Below are 19,136 nucleotides of genomic sequence, written 5' to 3'. Positions count from 1 at the left end.
CATCAATAAGCTTCTTGCAGGCTCTCGGTATCATATGTCTCTGTAGGAAAAAGGCCAGATTGTATTTGGCTAAAGTGGCGTCTGAGCGTAGCTTTGGTTTAATTTAGGCTCTGCGATTCATTTCCTCATGCAATATTAATATTTGTTTTATGATAAATGCTGTGAGCTGATAAAAACACAATAAAGCTCCCCAGAGACAAAACATTATCTTGTAAAAACTGGATTCAAAATATAATATGTCTTATATATTTCACACCAAAACAGGTAACTTGGAAAAATCCTACAAAAACAGAATAAAGAAGTCAAAAACCGAAGCAAACAAACGGAAAGCCAGATAATGAGCGTCGTCTCGTTTGAGATGAGATGCGTATTGGTGTGTATGCTTATCTGTACGCGTACGTGTTGTCTTGGTTTGTTGGGTGTGTTTGTGTGTATGGAGGATTTCTGTCTCAGCTCTTACTGATTATCGGGATGCAGCCTCTTCCTCTAACAAGACTGTTATTAGAAGGGTTGGAAATAACGAGGACCCATCCGTTTGATTCTTCAGCATTGCATCCGTCTCAGCGCAATGAATATGTAAGCAAAAACATTTGCTTTCTTTCATGAGTTTCTATGTCCTTGAGACATTACTTCTGATTGTCTCCATCTTCTACCCTTCCTCTTACAACCTCTTTCCCTCTCTCATTCCTTATAATCTGCTCACTCACACGTGGTCATGAATGCAGTTTTGGTGAGACTAAGAAGAACACACCTGTGTATGCAAACATGCACACAAGCAGGTGCACGCTCAGAATATGCAAGCATATTTAGGCACATGCTGATGGCATCTTATCAGCACTTCTGTCTATAGGCAGAAGATATTTAGATTAATAGACTCAGATATGCTCTCATTTTGTCATTACTGTTATTACCTGCAGTCAGTCACTTGATAAATTAGTCACTAACTTTATCATACAGTCAGTCACTCAAGGAGTAAATTATCTGTCTGTCAGACAGTGAGTAAATAAGTCATGCAGTCAGGCAGTAAATAATTGAGTCACTCACTCAGAATTTAGTCAGATCATTAAATAAAGCAATTCGCCAGCAAATTAATCAATCATCAGCAAGCAAATCAGTCAAGAATTAGTCTGAGTGATTCAAGTCAGTCAAATAATGAGTCTTCATCTTGGAATGTAGCTTAACTGTGTCTCCACAGCCAAAAGACAGTGACCACTTAACCTCGGTTCAGCCTGCCGGCCTGTGATAACACTTGGCAAATTAACTCTCAACTCTATGCGTACAGATGGATCTGTGTGTGTGTGTTTGTGTGTGCGTGTGTGTGTGTGTGTGTGTGTGTGTGTGTGTAAGAGAAAGAGAGTGAGAATATTAAATAAACAGGTGCTTATATAATGCCTTTCTACTCACTTTTATCCACACTAAAGTACTTTTAGCTGACACACACTCACAATTCAGTCGATGCGTCTCAGGGTTCAGTGCCTTGCTCAAGGATACTTTGATACATGGACAGAAGAAGCCGGGGTTCAATCCACCAACGTCCTGACTGCAGAGAACCAACTCTACCACCTGAGCCCCACCCACCCAGCTCTGTGTGTATTTTAAGCATCGTCATTCGCTGCCTTTGTGAAATCAGAAGTGTGTGACGGAAATGCTTGTTGTGTAAAATCATCATTACTCTTTTTGCACGTGACTGCTCCCTTACAATATCCTGTGCTACGTTATTCTAGGATCTCTCTTTTGTCCGTGTTGCTTTGGTGTTTCAATCCTTCCCAGATCTCGACGCCTTGTTAGACATAATATGAGTGAGGGATTTACCGTGAGGCTGTAGGGCCTGCGTGGATATCACTGTGATGCATTGGTCTGGGGAAATCATTCAGTGTAATGTGGAAGAATGTTTGATAAATAGCAAATAAAGAAAAGACGGGAGATGAGAAAAAGATGTTAGGTTCAGACTTTGCTCTAACTTAATTCCACAACTGAAGAAACCAATCTCTTTGCTGTTATAATTTTTCATCTTTTTTACAGTGAAATTTAATAAATTCAAAACAGAACCACAGATCTGCAAAACACTGGACCTCTGATACAAAGTACTGAGTATTTAGTAGCTTTATACTGTAGCTTTACTTAAAATCAGTTGTTTAGAAGCTTTTTTTCCCAAAACAAAAACCACTTGGTCAAATCCAAAAGCACTTTATTGCAAATTGAGTATTTTGGCCTGAGTTTCCTCTGCTGCCAGAGAGGATGTAATGGCGCACTTGAAGATGATTCAACAGTTGAGTTACGCACTAACAGTAGCACTTACTGTTTTCATCTGATCCAGCACCAGTGGGAGACATGCACTTTTATGAATTTTAAAGGGATGCATGAGTCACGTCGGGGAGCCGTTCATTATCGAACCTTGTATACAAAGAAAGTGGTGCGCATTGTCGCTTCCAGCAAAACACGTCATATAGGAGGTACGCACTGAGTCATCCGTGTGAAGATGGTCACTTGATTGAAGTGCACCTCTTTGTGAGTGCTGTGGAGCCAAAGGCTAATCCTCGTCTTTCTGATGGTTGACTTTGTTAAAAATTAACCACATTTCATCTTGTTCATTATTCAGTATTCACCCCTGTGTCCACTTTGATTGTTCTTTACATGAAACATGACCTGTGGGGTATGTCTCAGGGGTTCAGCCTGACTCAGGCGTTACTGATGGGTTTTGTGATGGTCAGTGCGTTTCCTACTTTTTGACTACTGCTCATGTTTGATTCATGCCCACCACCACCTTAGTCAGCACAATCACTCCTCATCTGTTCAATCCCTCAGCTTCTCGTCCTCATCACGTATTTGCTCTGATAACTTTGGATCTCTGATATTGGCTGTGATATTGTCCACAGTCATGTTAATATTTCGCTCCGCGGTGACTTTCTGAATGGAAGATTCAGGAATTATTATCGACATTTGAATGCACGTCATCGAACATTTCTCATTTAAACGATTTCATTCATTCACCTCTCGAGTGTCTCCGTTGTATAAAAGATCCAAGGTTTGATTCCAGTAGGAGACACAAATCTCTTTGGGGTTGTGTTAAGTAAGGCATCCAGTGTAAAGACTCTGCCAAATCAAACATGGGCAGATACGTGCTGTGCAACCCCTTGTGAATAAGGAAGCAGCTGAAAGTAGCTATATCACTTCTCAAGTCTCTTTGAGCTAACTTGCACAAGAACGTTACTGACTTCCTCTGTGGGTGAGCTTAAATTACAAGTATTGTTGGCAGCCTAGATTTTAAATACTTTCATCCCCATCTGTTTCACTTTCTCATAATTCATGTGCTTCCTATCTGACATCTCCTGTACTTCTTAATTACACCCTCTTTCTGTAGCTTCGATCTCACCAGTTCTTTGAATGTCAGTTTTTTAATATGCCAGCCTTTTCCCCAAAATACCAAAAGTCGCCCCTTTTATTGGAATTTCAGCAGTCCTGAAATTAGTGTATGCATCAGAGGATTTCTCAAGCTGAAGTTTTATGGAGTTTTTTTTTTTTTTTATCTATTAAGGAGTTGCATGTGATATTAACTTAAAAAAAAATGTTGTCCACAAAATCCAGTGACTGTCACTCAGACTTGCTTCGAACAAAACTGTGTGAAGATTAAAAGTTAATAAGGATTCCTGTTCCTTTCTTTCATTTTCTCCAGGTAAATATGCAATGAGAGATTTGATCCATCGGTTACCAGGCAGCAGCAGCAGCAACAATAATGCAACCAGCAGTGGGACCTCTGGAACCACAGGCCCTCCCAGCAAGGCCATGTCAGATGACACAGTGACTGCCATCTGTTGCGCACTGCATGAAGTCATCACCAAAAACATGGAAAACGCAAAAGCTCTACGTGATGCCGGTGGCATCGAAAAACTCATTGGCATTGCCCGCAGCAAAGGAGACAAGTGAGTAACTACTAAATTTTAAAAATGAAAATTTACTTCTACCAAAAACCGCTTAGCAGTAAACACCGGTTTATTTTACACTATAAGATCTGCATCATGAAATGCTAAAATACCACATCTTCTACAGCACTTTAGATACACTATTATCTAAAGGACAATATGGGACTTATTGTATAAAATGTCTTTATAAAAACGTCCTTAATCTAAAACCTGAGCACCTGTTTAAATTTCTCTTAGCTGTTTGGGATTAGTTGAACCTGATAAATAGCAAAGATTTCTGAACAGAATACATATAACAATAATAAATAAATAAACTAAAGTGATAAATACTTGAATGGAAATGATGTCCTGACATCGGGGGGATAGGTTTAGTTTACAGCATTCTTTAATGTACTGAAGTCCCGTGTAAGAGGCCTGGACATGACATGAAAAAGGCATCCATTTCCCTGAGACGCAAGCACCCTGGGGGAACAACTTCTCTATGAAAAAAAAAAAACAATGCTGTATTTTTTATTCAACAAATTCAAAAGTTCAGGAGTATAAAATCCTCAGGATGAACTAAGGCCAAAACAACAAACAAACAGAACTAAGCATCAACACAAACTCAGATGACCTGCCTGAAAGTAACAAATGAAAAACAATGGGCTTACCTCTCTAGTTTAGCAAAGCAGGAAAAAACAAATGGCAGCTCACCCCTTCTTACTCCTCTTCTTCTAGACACAGATGTAGCCACTTGAATGACAAAGGAAACAAATGATTCTCTGCAGATGGCGGCCATCTTGGCTCCACACCAGTGTTGGTAAAGTTACTTGAAAAAAGTAATCAGTAACGTAATCAGTAAGTTTTAATCTTTTAACTTTATGCATCAAAGGAGCTTGCAAAGAAAAGCGTCTGGACTTCTTTAAGTTGCTTGAAGACGTTTCACCTCTCATCCGAGAAGCTTCTTCAGTTCTAAGGTCAAATGGTGGAGAGTCCCAGATATAACCTAGTGGGAGTTTCCCCCCACAGAGGGACAAAAGGACCCCCTGATGATCCTCTACCTAATCACATGAGCCAAGGTGTGAAAATGGGTGTGGGTCCCAATCAGCCAGGGTTTCGGGTGAGTTCATTGTGAAACCTGGCCCCACCTTATCATGCGATTTCCTGAGGTCAGATGGCCCAGGATGTGAGTGGGCGTTAAGGCGTCTGGGGAGGGAACTCAAAACTGGATTATAGATGGCAGACAGTTGGTGTTGTAAACCACCGCCTCTGTTCAATAGACTGTATTGAGCAGAATGACATGTGAATTGCAGAAAAGCCCAAATGTAATGTCCCCATATCAAAACTAAGGATCTCAGGAGGTTAAAGACTCTTCTGCCTCTGCTTCTTCCACCACAGAAGTGAATCTTTCGAACCTTTGGCAGAAGATGATGCTGTGCTTTAGACATCTCGGGATTTAGACACTGGCAAAACACAGTTTTTCTTCAATCACAAGAAAGGAGAATAACCAAAAAGTGAAAACTAACTGAATTATGCAAGGTAGACTGTTCAAAGAAAACAGTATATGACAAATACTACCATTAATACTTCATCCTTTGGTAGATGCTTGATTTAAAATGCATTACAGTAGTTTTCTTGAAATGGTTTATCACATGGAAGAAAACAATACTGTAAATATTTTTTTCTATAACATGGTACATTGTTTGATTTGTTCTAATGTTAATATTAATATCTAAAATTTGAATACTGTCATCAAAACATGCAAAAGTAAAAGATTTAGATTGCTCTGCATTCATTTTTTTCCTCAGGTTAACACAACTAGATCTTAATAACAAGTAGCTTAAATCCAAGAAGGCCTCAGTATTTTATTGTTACCTGTCACAACATCATTCAGTCATGATTCAATTTAGGTTGTCATTAACAACCAGCGCCTTAATGTAGCTACACATCCATCATTCATACATAACTGCGTCCGCCTTCCCTATCACCCTTCATCTGCAAAAAAGACAGCTGGAGAACAACAAGCAAGATGCAGCCAATATATATTTCCATGGGAGACTGGGCAGGGTGTTCTGCGTAGCTGCTATGGCAACCAGTAGGTCAGGAGTTGCTATGACACCAGAACGTTATCAGACGGAGGTCAAAGGATGATTTATTGTTATGGTAAGGGACTCGGCCTGTTTAGGGAACTGTGCTCAAGGGCACCATTCCCAAGAGGGATGAGGTACTGAAAGAAACCTCCACAAATGCAAATTTCATGGTGAGTGTAGTTATCTGCTAATAGCCAACATATCTTTATTTTCCTGGGGAAGGTAAGCTGAGAATAAATGTTAATTATCAGCAGTACCAATCATACAATTACACACTGGATTGGGAAAATACCCCTTACACTACAACTGTAAGAAGCACTTAATGGCTGTTTATAAACAGAAACAACTCCCAACTATTCCAAAAACGTCGATAAATGCTGGGTTAAAATGAACATGTCAAACAAATAGCAACATGATTTTTGCAGTCCCCAAATTTCATTTTCATTTTCTGAAGATTTGCATGTTGCATCTTGCAGCGACTTTTAATAAACCTGTGCTTTTCCTGCTCTTACATGTCAAAATGTCGGCTGTGTAATCATAATCTAGTAATGATCAAAATCATTTTACGATGCTGTTTAAATACCAGTACTCCCAGCGTTCGCTGAAGACTCTTTGCTGTAAAAAAAACAAAACAAAAAAACCACTGGAATTTAAATATTTTTTTCATGATCTAACATCGAGGTTCTGCAAGCTGTTTCCTGGGAATCACTGTAGTCATGTGTAACTAATGCTAATGCAGTGGTTTACTGGTGATACCATTACTACATTGTTCAGTCGTCCAAACTCTTCTTGCTCTTTTTAGTGTGAAATTGTAAAACTCAGAGTGAAGCTTGTTTTGACAACGATTTTTGTTTTGGGCAAATTGAAAATGAACATCCTTCTGCTTCCCGCTGGAGCCATTAGGAGGGCAGGCCTTATGAACTGACTCTGACTAGAGTCATTTGTCATCTGAGTGGCAGAGGTGGGACCATTAGCATGGTAGAGTGGGTCATTTCAAACTCATCTGAAAACTGTTTGCGTGCAATGAAACTTTTTCTCTGTTGAAAAGAGCAATGGCGTTCTTATTCTTAAAGCTTTCACAAGTGCTCCTGGCCTGCACACATTTTGTGCAGCTGGTAAAAAATAAGGGACAGCATGACTATGATGTGAAGTCAATTTGAAATAATCCTTCTCTCTCTGTCTCTATGCAGACACTCAGCAAAGGTGGTAAAGGCAGCTTCTCAAGTCCTCAGCAGTATGTGGCAGTACAGAGACCTGCGCTCTCTCTACAAGAAGGTAGGTGTCATTGAGAATAAGTACAGGTGCTTTTGTGGTGTGTTCATGATTTACAGAAAAGTAAAGTATACTTTAGATAACCTTATATCCTGTTATCATAGAAGTACAGCAAGTACAGACAAAATAATGTATTTGTGGAGTTAGCTGATTTGACATTGTTCAAGCATACTGTTAATATTTATTTAAAATATTGCAGTGGATGCAATAGGATGCACAAAAAAATGAAATGTGCAAATGTTCACAGTGTTAAGTGTAAGAAACCGTGCAGAGTGCAAGGATTTAAGTCTAGAAGAAATGTGTGTTATTATAGGTGTGCAGGTGTGTATGAGAGAGGAGGGGGACCAGGTGCAGAAAGAAAAAAGTTATTTAGGCAGAGGAGAAACATTTGCATCCATGGTGGGGTGGATCAGCCCTGATCTTTCCCATCTGCCTTGCGGTCCTGAAAGTGTGCAGGTCCCGAAGCGATGACAGATTCCACCTAATTACCTTCTAAGCAGAACGATGCACTGGAGTCTGCCTTTGTCCTTGGTATTGGCAATGTTGTGGTGCCAAAGGAGGTGAAAAATGGTCTTGGACTTATTCTGTAGACATTTTTTTCCAGCAGGTTAAACTTCTTCTGTTGTTGCATGAATTAAATCTGAGAGCGTGACAGGGAGCTGATCTTTAGCTCTTCATAAATCCCTGGGTGGCGATGGTCCCAGGAAGCTGGGGGACAACTGTGGATTCATGCAGAATGATGGGGACAGTTGGGAAGTTCTTGAAATCTGCAACTATGTCCATGATGAGCACTGAGCTCTACACCAGGTCATCTTCAAACTTCACGAGCTTTAGCATTCAGGAGCAGACTGGTGACCCTGCAGTTGTAAAGGTGCAGCTGTGTAGAGCAGAGGGTAGTGATGCATTACCTGCATCCCATTAATCATCTCCCAGCTAGCCAAACACGGAAACTAGTTATTTTCAATTTAGTCAGTTACATGTGAGTTATGTGAAACAATTTTGTAGCATTAAGCAGGCATGCTTTAAATAAATACAAATGGACCCCAGAATTGGCACAGTGACAACTTATTCTGCTAATTTGTGCCTGACAACAATAAAGAGAATCATTATTATTATCATCATTAATCTTTATTATTTTTCTCATTAGTGCTGTAATATTTCAGTCACCTTCAACCCATCTGCTTTTAATCAAAATGGCAATGTTTAGATTCCCACCCACACATTAATTCTGGTGCTCACATCACTAGTAGAGAGGAAAGAACGCCACCTTAGGAGGAACCTGTGATGATCTGTGTTTTCCCAGCTTCATGTGCTCTGTGGTGTCAGGCACACTCAGCAGGGACAGCTTGTTATGCAGTGGAGCAGGATGATGGTAATTAAAAACTGAGCTGAACTCCACGGACAGGACCCTGGCGTGGATTCACCGGGTGAAGGTGCTGAACAATGAAGTGTAGGGTCACATTGTATTTTAATGGGTTGGTAGTCATCATGTCCCGTGGTCTCTGTTTTTTGTTTTGTTTTGTTTGTTTGTTCGGTTTGTTTGTTTGTTTTTTTTGGGGGGGGGAACAATTGTGCAGGCCTTGAAACAGGTTGACACATGAATTGTCTCTAGTAAGGTATAAAGACCTCTTTAAGTTGGATGGAGACATGGAGTCGGGCCCAGCTGCTTTGTGGGGGTTTGTCTCTTGAAGAGTCTGTTAACATCTCTCTCCAGGAAAAGATGTCTCTTTCTCTCCAGGAAAGAGACAAGCATGTGTTAGGGGAGGAGAGGACTGCTGTGTGGTAGGCAGCTGTGGAGAGGCCCACGACCTGTTTTAGTGGGAAAGGTAGAGCTGGTGGGCTAGCGCTGATGGATGGTTTAGAGGGGAACGTGTCAGGCACGTCCCATCATTCAGGTCTTCGGCTGGGTGCAAGCTGTTAGTGGAATGTGAGGCTTTAAGCTTGCAGCTTGTGATCTGTCTCAATTCTTTTCAGACAGAAGCAGAGTTTTGCCGATAATAGCCATTTAACTTCTTGCACAGCTGCACCATCTCAGCCCTCATCCTGAACACTTGTCTTGCAGACATAGAGTGTCGCTCTCCTGTTCTAAGCTTAGCCTGGTCCTATATCCAACCATATATTGCCAATGCTCCCCATAAGTGACCACTGTCAGTCAGCTGTTTGTTTAGTTAATAATTGCAAAAGATTTATTCGTAACAGGGAACAAATTTTAATAAACCCGAACTCTTGATCACTACAGTGAGGAGATCTAGTGGTGTGTGTGTTATGCTTTGGGAAATAGTCTTTTCCAGGATGGTAATACTTATACTTATCCAGGGAGTTTTGGGCCAACATGTTAATGAACATTCCCACGAACTGACACGCAAAAAGTCATTGTGGCTATTTACTTTTTTGTTGACACCGAGGACTGTTAATGTCCTAATGCTGTGAGTTATGTACGTCCAAATTGCTCATAGTTTTAAATTATGAATGACGGGATCGTTATCCAAAAACCATATATTGAAATGTGTTTGTTTGTTTCTCTAATACACTCCCAGAGACTTAAGAAATCAATTCTACGTGACTTCATATTGTTTTGTTTTTCTCTTTGGTTTAATAATCAGTCTAAGTGGAGACTATATTAATTGTGTGCTGGTTGTATTCAGAAGCTTGACTCTGTCAGTGCACCAATGTGACTTACAGATAATGGACTTGCACATGGATAAGATTAAAGGTATTTTGTAGGTAATTGAGCAAAGTAGCTGTCCTTCTAAACAGACTCAAGGTTGCCATATTTATTCAACAATGTTTGTCTTGGTCTTTGCATGTTTGTCTTTAGGAGTGTGACGCTGTAGGTGTCTCTTTATAAATGTAAAGATTTTACGTGTGCATGTATTTGTGTAGCCAAGTGCTGAAGTGTGTGGATCCCTCGGGAAATGTTTTTGCAGAGGAAGTTGGCTCATGATTAGTCAGCTTTTTTGTGGGGTGTTCATATCTGCGTGCGTTAGTCTGTGTGAATTCCCTTTCAGGTAGATACGTCCCAAAAAATGATAGGATTTTCAGCTGGACTCCGACACAACTGAGCAACAGCATTTATACAGAACAAAAGGATATTTTCTGTTAGACTCTAGTCTAGTGTGTTTTTGTTTGTGTTCTTTGAAGCTACACACTCACACACAAACACACACAACATCAATGTCATTTAGATCATCTTGCGCGCTGAATGGTGTTAATGCCGTTAGTGCAGCAGTTAATTTGCAGCTCAAATGAAGAAAAAGGAAAATTTGATTATTGTTGTGTTTGTGTAACTCTTGAAGACACAGAGTTTTGTTTGCGACAAATGCGATTAAAACCCACTATCTCCTTCTCTAGCTTTTTTTGTTTGAAATGGAAAAGTCCAGCACACTCTTGAAACTTGATTAAAAGTAATAACAGATGTTCTGTTCCTTTCACTTGTCAGTAATGAGTGTTGTTGAGTGGATATCTGCCACCAAGGTTATCTGCCATTGAGCACAATAAAGCTTTAGAGGCGTAATCAGCGAGTTTCAGTTCACTGTGAGAAATTTTAAGTTACTCATTCCACGGAGGTGTCCTTGGCTTTGAATGCGTCTTTTTCATCTTTTGCAAAAAGAAAAGAATGAAGCAGATGATGTATTTCAGCTGCTGAAGGCAAATGTATGTTTTCTTCCATTTCATACGTAAATACTTACCTATGTTTATATGGTAAAGGCTTTTTGGGGGTTGGCAGGGTTATTAAAGTGCTGCACATCATTTGCATCAGTAGGAGTTAGATTTTATACAGTCCTGGGTTCAGTTTTTACGCATTAACCACATATATGTTTTACATATGAATATATATGATAAAAATTATTTTACCGGTGGATTAGAACCTGTTAAAAATCTCACCGAATGTGAAAGTCCTGAAATATGCAAACATACATGAATCAGAATCAGAATACTTTATTGATCCCTAGGGGAAATTATTTTTCATTACAGTGCTCCATTATAAACAAACATTAACAAAGACAGACAATACACTAACTAAGAATAGCACAAGATATACATGCAAATATATACATAAAAGTCACTTATTAATAAATAGCTGAAAAAGGAAGAGCATGTGCAAGAAGGGTGTAGCTGTTGCAGTAAACAGTGTGTTAGATGGAGGAGCTGTACAGGCAGGAATGATTTCCTGTGTCGTTCAGTGATGCTTTTCGGTAATCTCAGTCTCTCACTGAACGAGCTCCTGTGACTGACCAGCATGTCATGGAGTGGGTGGGAGGTGTTATCCAACATTGTCTTTATCTTGGACAACATCCGCCTCTCCGACACCACCTCCATCCCCACAACATTACTGACCTTACAGATCAGTTTATCGAGTCTGTTGGCATTTGCGACCCTCAGCCTGCTCCCCCAGCATACAACAGCATAGAGGATCGCACTGGCCACAACAGAATCATAGAAAAGCCAGAGCATTTTCTGGCAGATGTTGAAGGACCTCAGTCGCCTCAAAAAATAGAGACGACTCTGGCCCTTGCTGTAAAGTGCTGTGATGTTTTTAGCCCAGTCCAGTTTATTGTCAATGTGTACTCCAAGGTATTTATAGTCCTCCACAACGATAGATACATTGTAGGATACATCATATAAGGTAACAACAGAGTTTGAACAGTTCTAATGAACTTTAAAGCTGAAATTTTGTATGACTACCCTAATTCTTCAACACAGCATGAACTCTCTTAGGCAGCTTTCATGTAATTTCTTTAAATTGTCTTAAGAATAGTTCTCCAGACCTCCTGAAGGGCCTTCACATTCCTTCAGTAATCTTGTGGTTCAGGCTCTTAGGATGATAATGTTCCACTGTGTGTGTGGTTTTGTTTTGTTTTCTGTTTTTTAAATCCTGCATGTTTTTCCTTCACTGGAACCGTTTGGAATCACTGTCATGCTGAAAAATGAAGCCACTGCTAATCAGATGCTTACCAGCTGGTATTGCATGGTAGATCAAAATCTGACCTTTTGTTTGTTTATAATTCCATCACTTTTGATAAGATCTCCAACACCGCTGTCTGAGATTCAGCCCCAAACCATGACAGGCCCTCCACCATGTGTTACAAACGGCCGTAGACACTCACTCTCTCCTTAATTCCTCCGTAGAAAATGATGACGATTTGAACCAACATTTCAAAAATCTGTTGCTATTGATTTTCAGTTTATGCTTGAATGATTCTTAGGTCAGTGTTAAGTGGTTCAGTAAATTTAAAAAAAAGCACATTACTCTAGGAAAGGTCAGGTACAAAAACTGGACTGAATGTGAGTGGAAAAAGAAGCCAATCCAAAGAAAAACTTTGACAGACCTTCAAGCAGCCTATTGAACTATTGCTCAGAACCGCTTTAAAAAATGTACTAATGGAAGGAAGATATAAAGAAATAAGGTGTAGCTCAAGACTTCTGTACAGTGCTGAATATGACCCAGTATGCAACCCTGCAACTCGCTTCTTTGATTGTTTTGTCATGGACTCCCTTTCCGAGGGTTGGGGTCTTAAGACATCTTGTTGTTGCACAAGTAACTTCAGGACAGGCTGCCCCATGGCATCAGTGTGTTCTTGCTTCATCCTGACAACTGTGTCGCTCTCTTCATTCGTCATCCTCTCAGCCCTCAGTATTACACAGAGCAGTATCCCCATGTGGCCCATTGGAGACTCATCTGCTTCACACTTCTGTAATCATTGCCACTGGATATCATTACAGTCGACTGGATGGCATAACACTCCGATGATCAGAAATGAAGGGCAGTAGCTTTACACAGCGCTCAGATCCAACAAAGGTTGCTACAGTTTTTTTTTCTTTTTAATCCCCAACCATCTTGGCTCCTCTAGTTGTTTGTTTCATTTTGTTTTGTTTTTTTCACACAGATTTAATAAGGAGACTTAACTTAATTAATGTGGTTGATTAAACGGGCGAGGAAACAATCTTAAAAGGCAAGTATAAAATATTAAAAAGGCATCATCTGTGCTTTGTCCTGATTTATAATCTCCAGTTTTATCCCGTCTTAACTCTTCTAATCTGGGACTGATCAGCGTCGTCTAATACAGTTAAAATGTTGCATTTAATCAACTTTGATTAAATGCAACAAACCAGTTTCAAACCTGTAACCTGTACTTTTAGATGGTTTGGTTAGTCAAGCTCCTGTATTATTCTGTTTACAGTCACTCTAAAAGAGCGATAGACACCATACCTCACTGTTTACTTCATAAATTGCCTGGCTCCTGACAAAGCAGTCTAATTTTGTAACTGTGGAAATTGTTGTGTTAGACGATGCCTACTGACTTTATCACCAGAGTGCAGAACTCAGAATAAGTAACTTTATTGCAAGTATCCCTGTGTGACATATTAGGTCATGGGTGTTAGGTGCAGCAGAAATCCTGTTAGCCTCCAATCCAAACATGGATTAGCATATAGTTTATATGAGAGTGGAGTAGGATGTCTCTGCACAGTGTTTGTGAGCAAAAGCAAAGTACTGAGAAAGACACAGGCGAAAGAAAGAGTGAGTAAAAGTGAGGTGAATTCATACCTTTTTTTTTTGTAGTTCAAAAATAAGCACACTGGAGTTTGTGGGTCTGGGAAGAAGAGAGAAGTGTAGGGTCAATAATGAGTCGGTTTGAGCTGTGTTGCCAAAGAGTTTCTTGCTTTGAAGTCTTGAAGTAATGAGAGCATTTTCAAACACACTTTCAAACTGTGTTCAAGTTATGGGTGTGGGTAAACGTGTATGTTTGTGCGAGCGTGTGTCTTTGAAATTGTGTGTTTTTGTCAAAACGCGGTAAGAAGAGTTAATCACTTCCTACAGCAGTGCCATGGGAGCAGGCTCGGCTACGAGAGAGAGAGAAAGAAAAGAGAATTGCAACGGAGTGGGGGGGTGCAGGGCTGCCCCGCAGTGTTTGAGCACAGTAAAGCGAAATGCTGCAAGCCTATGAATAAACAGTAACTCAATATGAATACAGCATCTGAGATGATTTGAAAGATCTGCTGCGCAGCAGTCATTAATAAACCAAAGTCAAAATCTGTTTGTACCAACACTAGCACTGACTTGAGGATAAATCATGTATAATACTCTCCAGAGTGCAGTAAAACTCTACTTTTACCAGAGTTTATTTGGACTATTTGACAGGATGTGTCCTCATTCGGTGTGTGTGTTTGTGTTGCTGCGCATGTAGCGTTTCATCTACAGTTCTTGGAGTGTAGCCACAGGTCATCTTTTAAGTAAACAACAAATGTGCAGCACTGTTCAACTGGGGATTTCCAGAGAAAGCAAGCGACTGAAACATAGTCACTTTGTAAATAAACCCATTCTTAATAGGACCGGAGAGATCAAATTCTGACTCATTTACACAAACATATACACCCTTCTGTTTCTGGCACAAAGACACACAGACACACAAGGTAAATTCTAAATTTCATATTCACACTGTTACACTTTGTTATGTCCCTGTTCAGTGCATAACTTCTGCTGGGTTGCTGTGCCTCATTTCTTGATAAATGATCTGTCTAGGGTACTTAATCAGACATGTTCTCTCTCTCTCTCTCCCACACACACACACACACACACACACACACACACACACACACACACACACACACACACACACAGGCATGCCCACATATCACATATAAATATCGCAAACACGCACAAATCACCAAGGCAGATGCACACATGTTTGACAGATTGAGTTCAGGGTCAGAGAGATGCTGTGTTTGTTACACGTGTGACAGTTTTACAATATGCTCCGGGGATGTGTAATTCACTATGTGGATGTGATGTGACGTAAGTGAGAAGTGATGTAAATGAAGTGTGTGTGTGTGTGTGTAAGGTCAGTGATTGCTCAGCCTAGTCTTGTGCATGATCAGTGAGCCCCGAATGTTCAGGATGTTACTGCAAATAAAATGAATTAATCTGATAGAGAGCTCTAAGGGTTCCACTCCACTACTTTTATTTTGAAAAAATGAAATCATCCACTGCTATACTTGTGGAAAGATCAACTACACAACTGAGAAAGACAGAGAGAAGGAGGTGGATATTTAAAAACATCATTGAATATCAAACAAGCTCAGGCCTCAGAAGCTGACTCTGTTTCATCTGATTTTTCCCACAGTCAGACACAGACAGGGAGAGAAACACAGAAAGGAGATGGAGGGATGTTAAGATAGCCTTTACCCTCAGACAGCCTAACAACAGTATTTTGGGAAGATAGGGAGGCAGAGTTGCAGCACTCGCAACATTCTGGGCTCTTTGCAATCAATGCAACCATAGTATAAAGGTCAGCTGCTAAATCAGCAACACCACCAGTAACCAGTATGAGGGATGCAAAGGTCGAGGGGCACATTGCTCCTGAGAGGACAGATGGCTCAAGAGGGAGGTGGTGATAATTGCAAATATTAAAATTGGAGCTTGAAATGAGTGAGAAAGAGGCATGGATTAAAGGACTGAAAACGTTCAATGTTCAGTGGTTGATGTGACCGGAGGGCCCCCTCCACTCGTCGTGTGTAACGTTTTACAATTTCACAAAGTGCCGCCATACCCACGCGCACACTCTCTTCATTTGTTGGGGCAATAATCACTTTTTACCTCTCAGTCCTGCGACCTTCAGCTAACCATCCAGTGATGCTGAGAGCAACAGGCAGACCGGTTGCCTGGCAACCAATCCTCTTTTTTTTTCTCCTCTCATTCTTACAGTAGGAGTTGAAAAGGGGTGCTTGGAGTATAGAGCTTGTGAGAGAGAAAGACAAGGTGGGTGGAAAAGAGAAGAAAAAACAAGTATGTTGAGGAGAATAGGTGAGAGCCAGAAAGACCAGGAATGATAAATGTGAATGTAAGTGTGAAGTTTCACAGCACACGCTGACACGAAACAAACGCTGGACCATGGATACAGGGTACAGAATAAATACCGTCCAGACCTTCAGACACTGTGTGATTTGGTCCTTGATTAAATTTTAATCTGGGTTTAATATTTATTGGTTATACACAGCACAAACTAATCCTCTACCAATCGATAATAAAAAATCACAGAATTTTTTTATTTATTTGCATATGAAATTCTTCTTACAAAGTATCGAATTTGTCTGCCTTATATAAGGAGAATTGCGAGTCTGACTATTTCAGACCATAAATATTCGAAAGTCAATGAAAAGCTTGAAGAGGTTCATACAGAATATAAAGTAAAGTCAGTGCAGAAAATAATGATTTAATCTTTTACTCTTAAGGGAACGAGTGGAATAAAATTATGGCAAAATATAAAGTTATTACTCTATGTAGAAAGACACCAAATGTGAATACACCCATACATTTTTGTATATGTTATATTCTTTATCTCTGATTTCAGTCATTGTTGTAAAGTTTGACTATGGCTCATTTTGCTTGGGGAAGCCCTTAAGCCACCACCCCCTGCCCCAATCATTCCTGGGCCCCATTTCTGAGCTACATCTCCAGGCAGCACTCTTTGTACATCACTCTGTAAAATACATTTATCGTTCAATATTCAGTGACTCTGTTCATTTGAGCAGCATGACAGTTTGACAGCAGGCATTCCAATGTACCATAAGGAGGTAACATTGGATGTAATGAGATTTGTTGGGATGGGGGGAGGTGGGAAGGTGCAACGTGAATGTGAAACAAGGTGAGTGAGAATACTGAAGGGATGGTGGATAAATAGATGAAGTGAATATGAGGGTGGGAGGAATGGTGGAGACTAGAAATGAGCTACCTTTGAACTGCTGTGTGTCAGAGGATCCAGCTTTCTATTAGTTCTCAGCACTCTGCCAGGAAATGAGAGTCAAGGGAGGACATGGGACTGCGTTCAATCCAGTCTAGTTCTTGCTTTCTCTGGCTGGTGTCTGTACTTCTCCATCCGTACCTCTCCTCCGTGTTACCTCTCCCCTCCTCACGCTATCTTTGCTCTGCTGTCATTACTCTCTCTGGCAATCTCCCACCTCCTCCTCCTCCTCGCTCATTACTTTTTGCCATCTTTTGTCTCCCTCAGCTAGTCCTCTGTCTATCTCACCTTCTTCTCTTTCTGCCCCATCTCCTTCGTCTCTCATTCTCCTCCTCTCCGTGTCCTCCTCTCCAGCATCATTGCAACTGGAGTGATTCACCTCTCCTATGTACTCTCAGTCATCACTTTTTCACCAGTTTCCCACTGCTCAGCTTAGGCCCCCAGACAGTAACGCTATGATGGAACATGCCTCCGATATCTTTTATTATCTGCTTGTGCTTTGCTTTTAGAGGTACCCAATTATCTTAATGCTAAATTGAATTTGGTTCCAGCTCTGTGATTGTTGTTGACTCTCATAATCCATTTTTATGAAAAGGGCTTTGCTCCAATGACTACTAAACTAATGCTGATACAAAGTCATTTGCTTGGCAGTAATTATGCTTGGAGTTGTTAGTTGTATTAATTTTTCTACGAAGGGAGTGGGTTATTTACTAAGCTCAGAATTGAGGCAAGCGTGTTCATTTGTTGCATGCGCATGGCTGTAAGCTCACTTGTACATGCAGTGTGTTTGTCAGTGTCCACCAGTGTCCAGAATAATGTTTCAATTACCTACTACACGATAATAATCTCAATAAGGACAATATTTAAATACAGTTGGCTCTGTAAATGTATTTACAGAGATTTTTCTTTTAGTGAATCAATTTGAACAATTTCAGCAAGTCACAAATTATTGATTTTTCTTTTTTTGGCCTGTCAAAAATATCAAAAAAACAAACTTGTTTTCTCTTGAACATTTCACAGTCAGTGTGACCCTTTTTCTTTCTGCTAGATCGCTGGATCGTGGTCACGTTAGTTTGTGTTTCTTCCGCTTGTTACTCGTTGCTCCTAATATTGTCACGGCTGGCGGAGGGAGCCGTGTGGTGTGGAGGAAAAGGAGGACCCAAAATGCAGCAAACTGATGATACGAGTGACGTTTTATTTACAGGGTGGTAGTGGCAAAAACAGGCAATGAAGCACGAGTAATTACAAACGGAAACCTAAACTGGGAGAAACTAAGTGACAAACCTGGGACCATACAAAGGGGTGCGGGGCAGAGAGACGCAGAGACAGGAACACCATAGAACGCAGATGAATGTAGATTAACGCAGTGATACATGGATGAACGCAGACGAGCCGACAACGAACACAGACCGACACCCACTAAATATACACACACACACACACACACACACACACACACACACACACACACACACACACACACACACACAAGGTAATCAGGTAATCACACACAGGAGGGAAGAACAGCTGAACCTAATACACCTGGGGACCGGAGGAGACAAGCTGAACACAATAACAACAGACACAGACCTTCAGAACAGAACAGGAAATCCAGAACACGAGCCTTCAAAATAAAACAGGAAACAGACTGATGTACAACACAACACGGGGACATGAACAGAGCACCAAGGACAGACACAGGTAGGGCTGACAATACACCAAACTTCAGGTTAACCCTAACTAATACAGATCAGAAAAAACGCAAAACGCTGGGTCAACGACCCAGGACCATGACAAATATAGTCCTCAAACCACTCTGTGCTTTTAAAGTGTTACTTGTATGAGTACATGGAGGGGTTTATTTCTAAAGCACATCAGTAAAAATGTAATTCAGACATGCTGTGTCATATAGCCGTTGTTGAAGTGCCACTTCCTGCTGCGTGGTAATCAAACTGGCGCTGTTGTATCGCTAACTCTAATAACAGTTCTTATCCTTTCATCCACTAGAAGCTGCAAATCTGTTTGGGCCTTTCAGAGTTTAAGACTAATGGATCATCATTCTTTGGTGCATTACAAAAATACATATTCCTAAAAGATCAGTCTTTTACATGGTGACATTGTATCGTGTAATAGGA

General features: G+C 40.5%; 1 protein-coding gene across 4 annotated transcripts in view; it reads left to right on the top strand.

Annotated features, from left to right (window-relative positions):
- The window catches only part of ctnnd2a (catenin (cadherin-associated protein), delta 2a), a 272,214-nt gene that overhangs the window by 244,159 nt on the left and 8,919 nt on the right, over positions 1-19,136 (top strand). For all 4 annotated transcript variants that reach the window (XM_082547708.1, XM_082547707.1, XM_082547709.1 and 1 more), the window contains exons 20-21: positions 3,674-3,920; positions 7,180-7,264. In XM_082547708.1, coding sequence (XP_082403834.1) covers positions 3,674-3,920; positions 7,180-7,264 — 332 coding nt within the window. The remainder of the gene's footprint in view (positions 1-3,673; positions 3,921-7,179; positions 7,265-19,136) is intronic.

Source organism: Aulonocara stuartgranti, assembly GCF_965226115.1.
Source record: "Aulonocara stuartgranti genome assembly, chromosome: 9".
Classification (NCBI taxonomy): domain Eukaryota; kingdom Metazoa; phylum Chordata; class Actinopteri; order Cichliformes; family Cichlidae; genus Aulonocara; species Aulonocara stuartgranti.
Note: the sequence above shows the minus strand (reverse complement) of the source record. Positions and strands in the feature narration are given on the sequence as shown.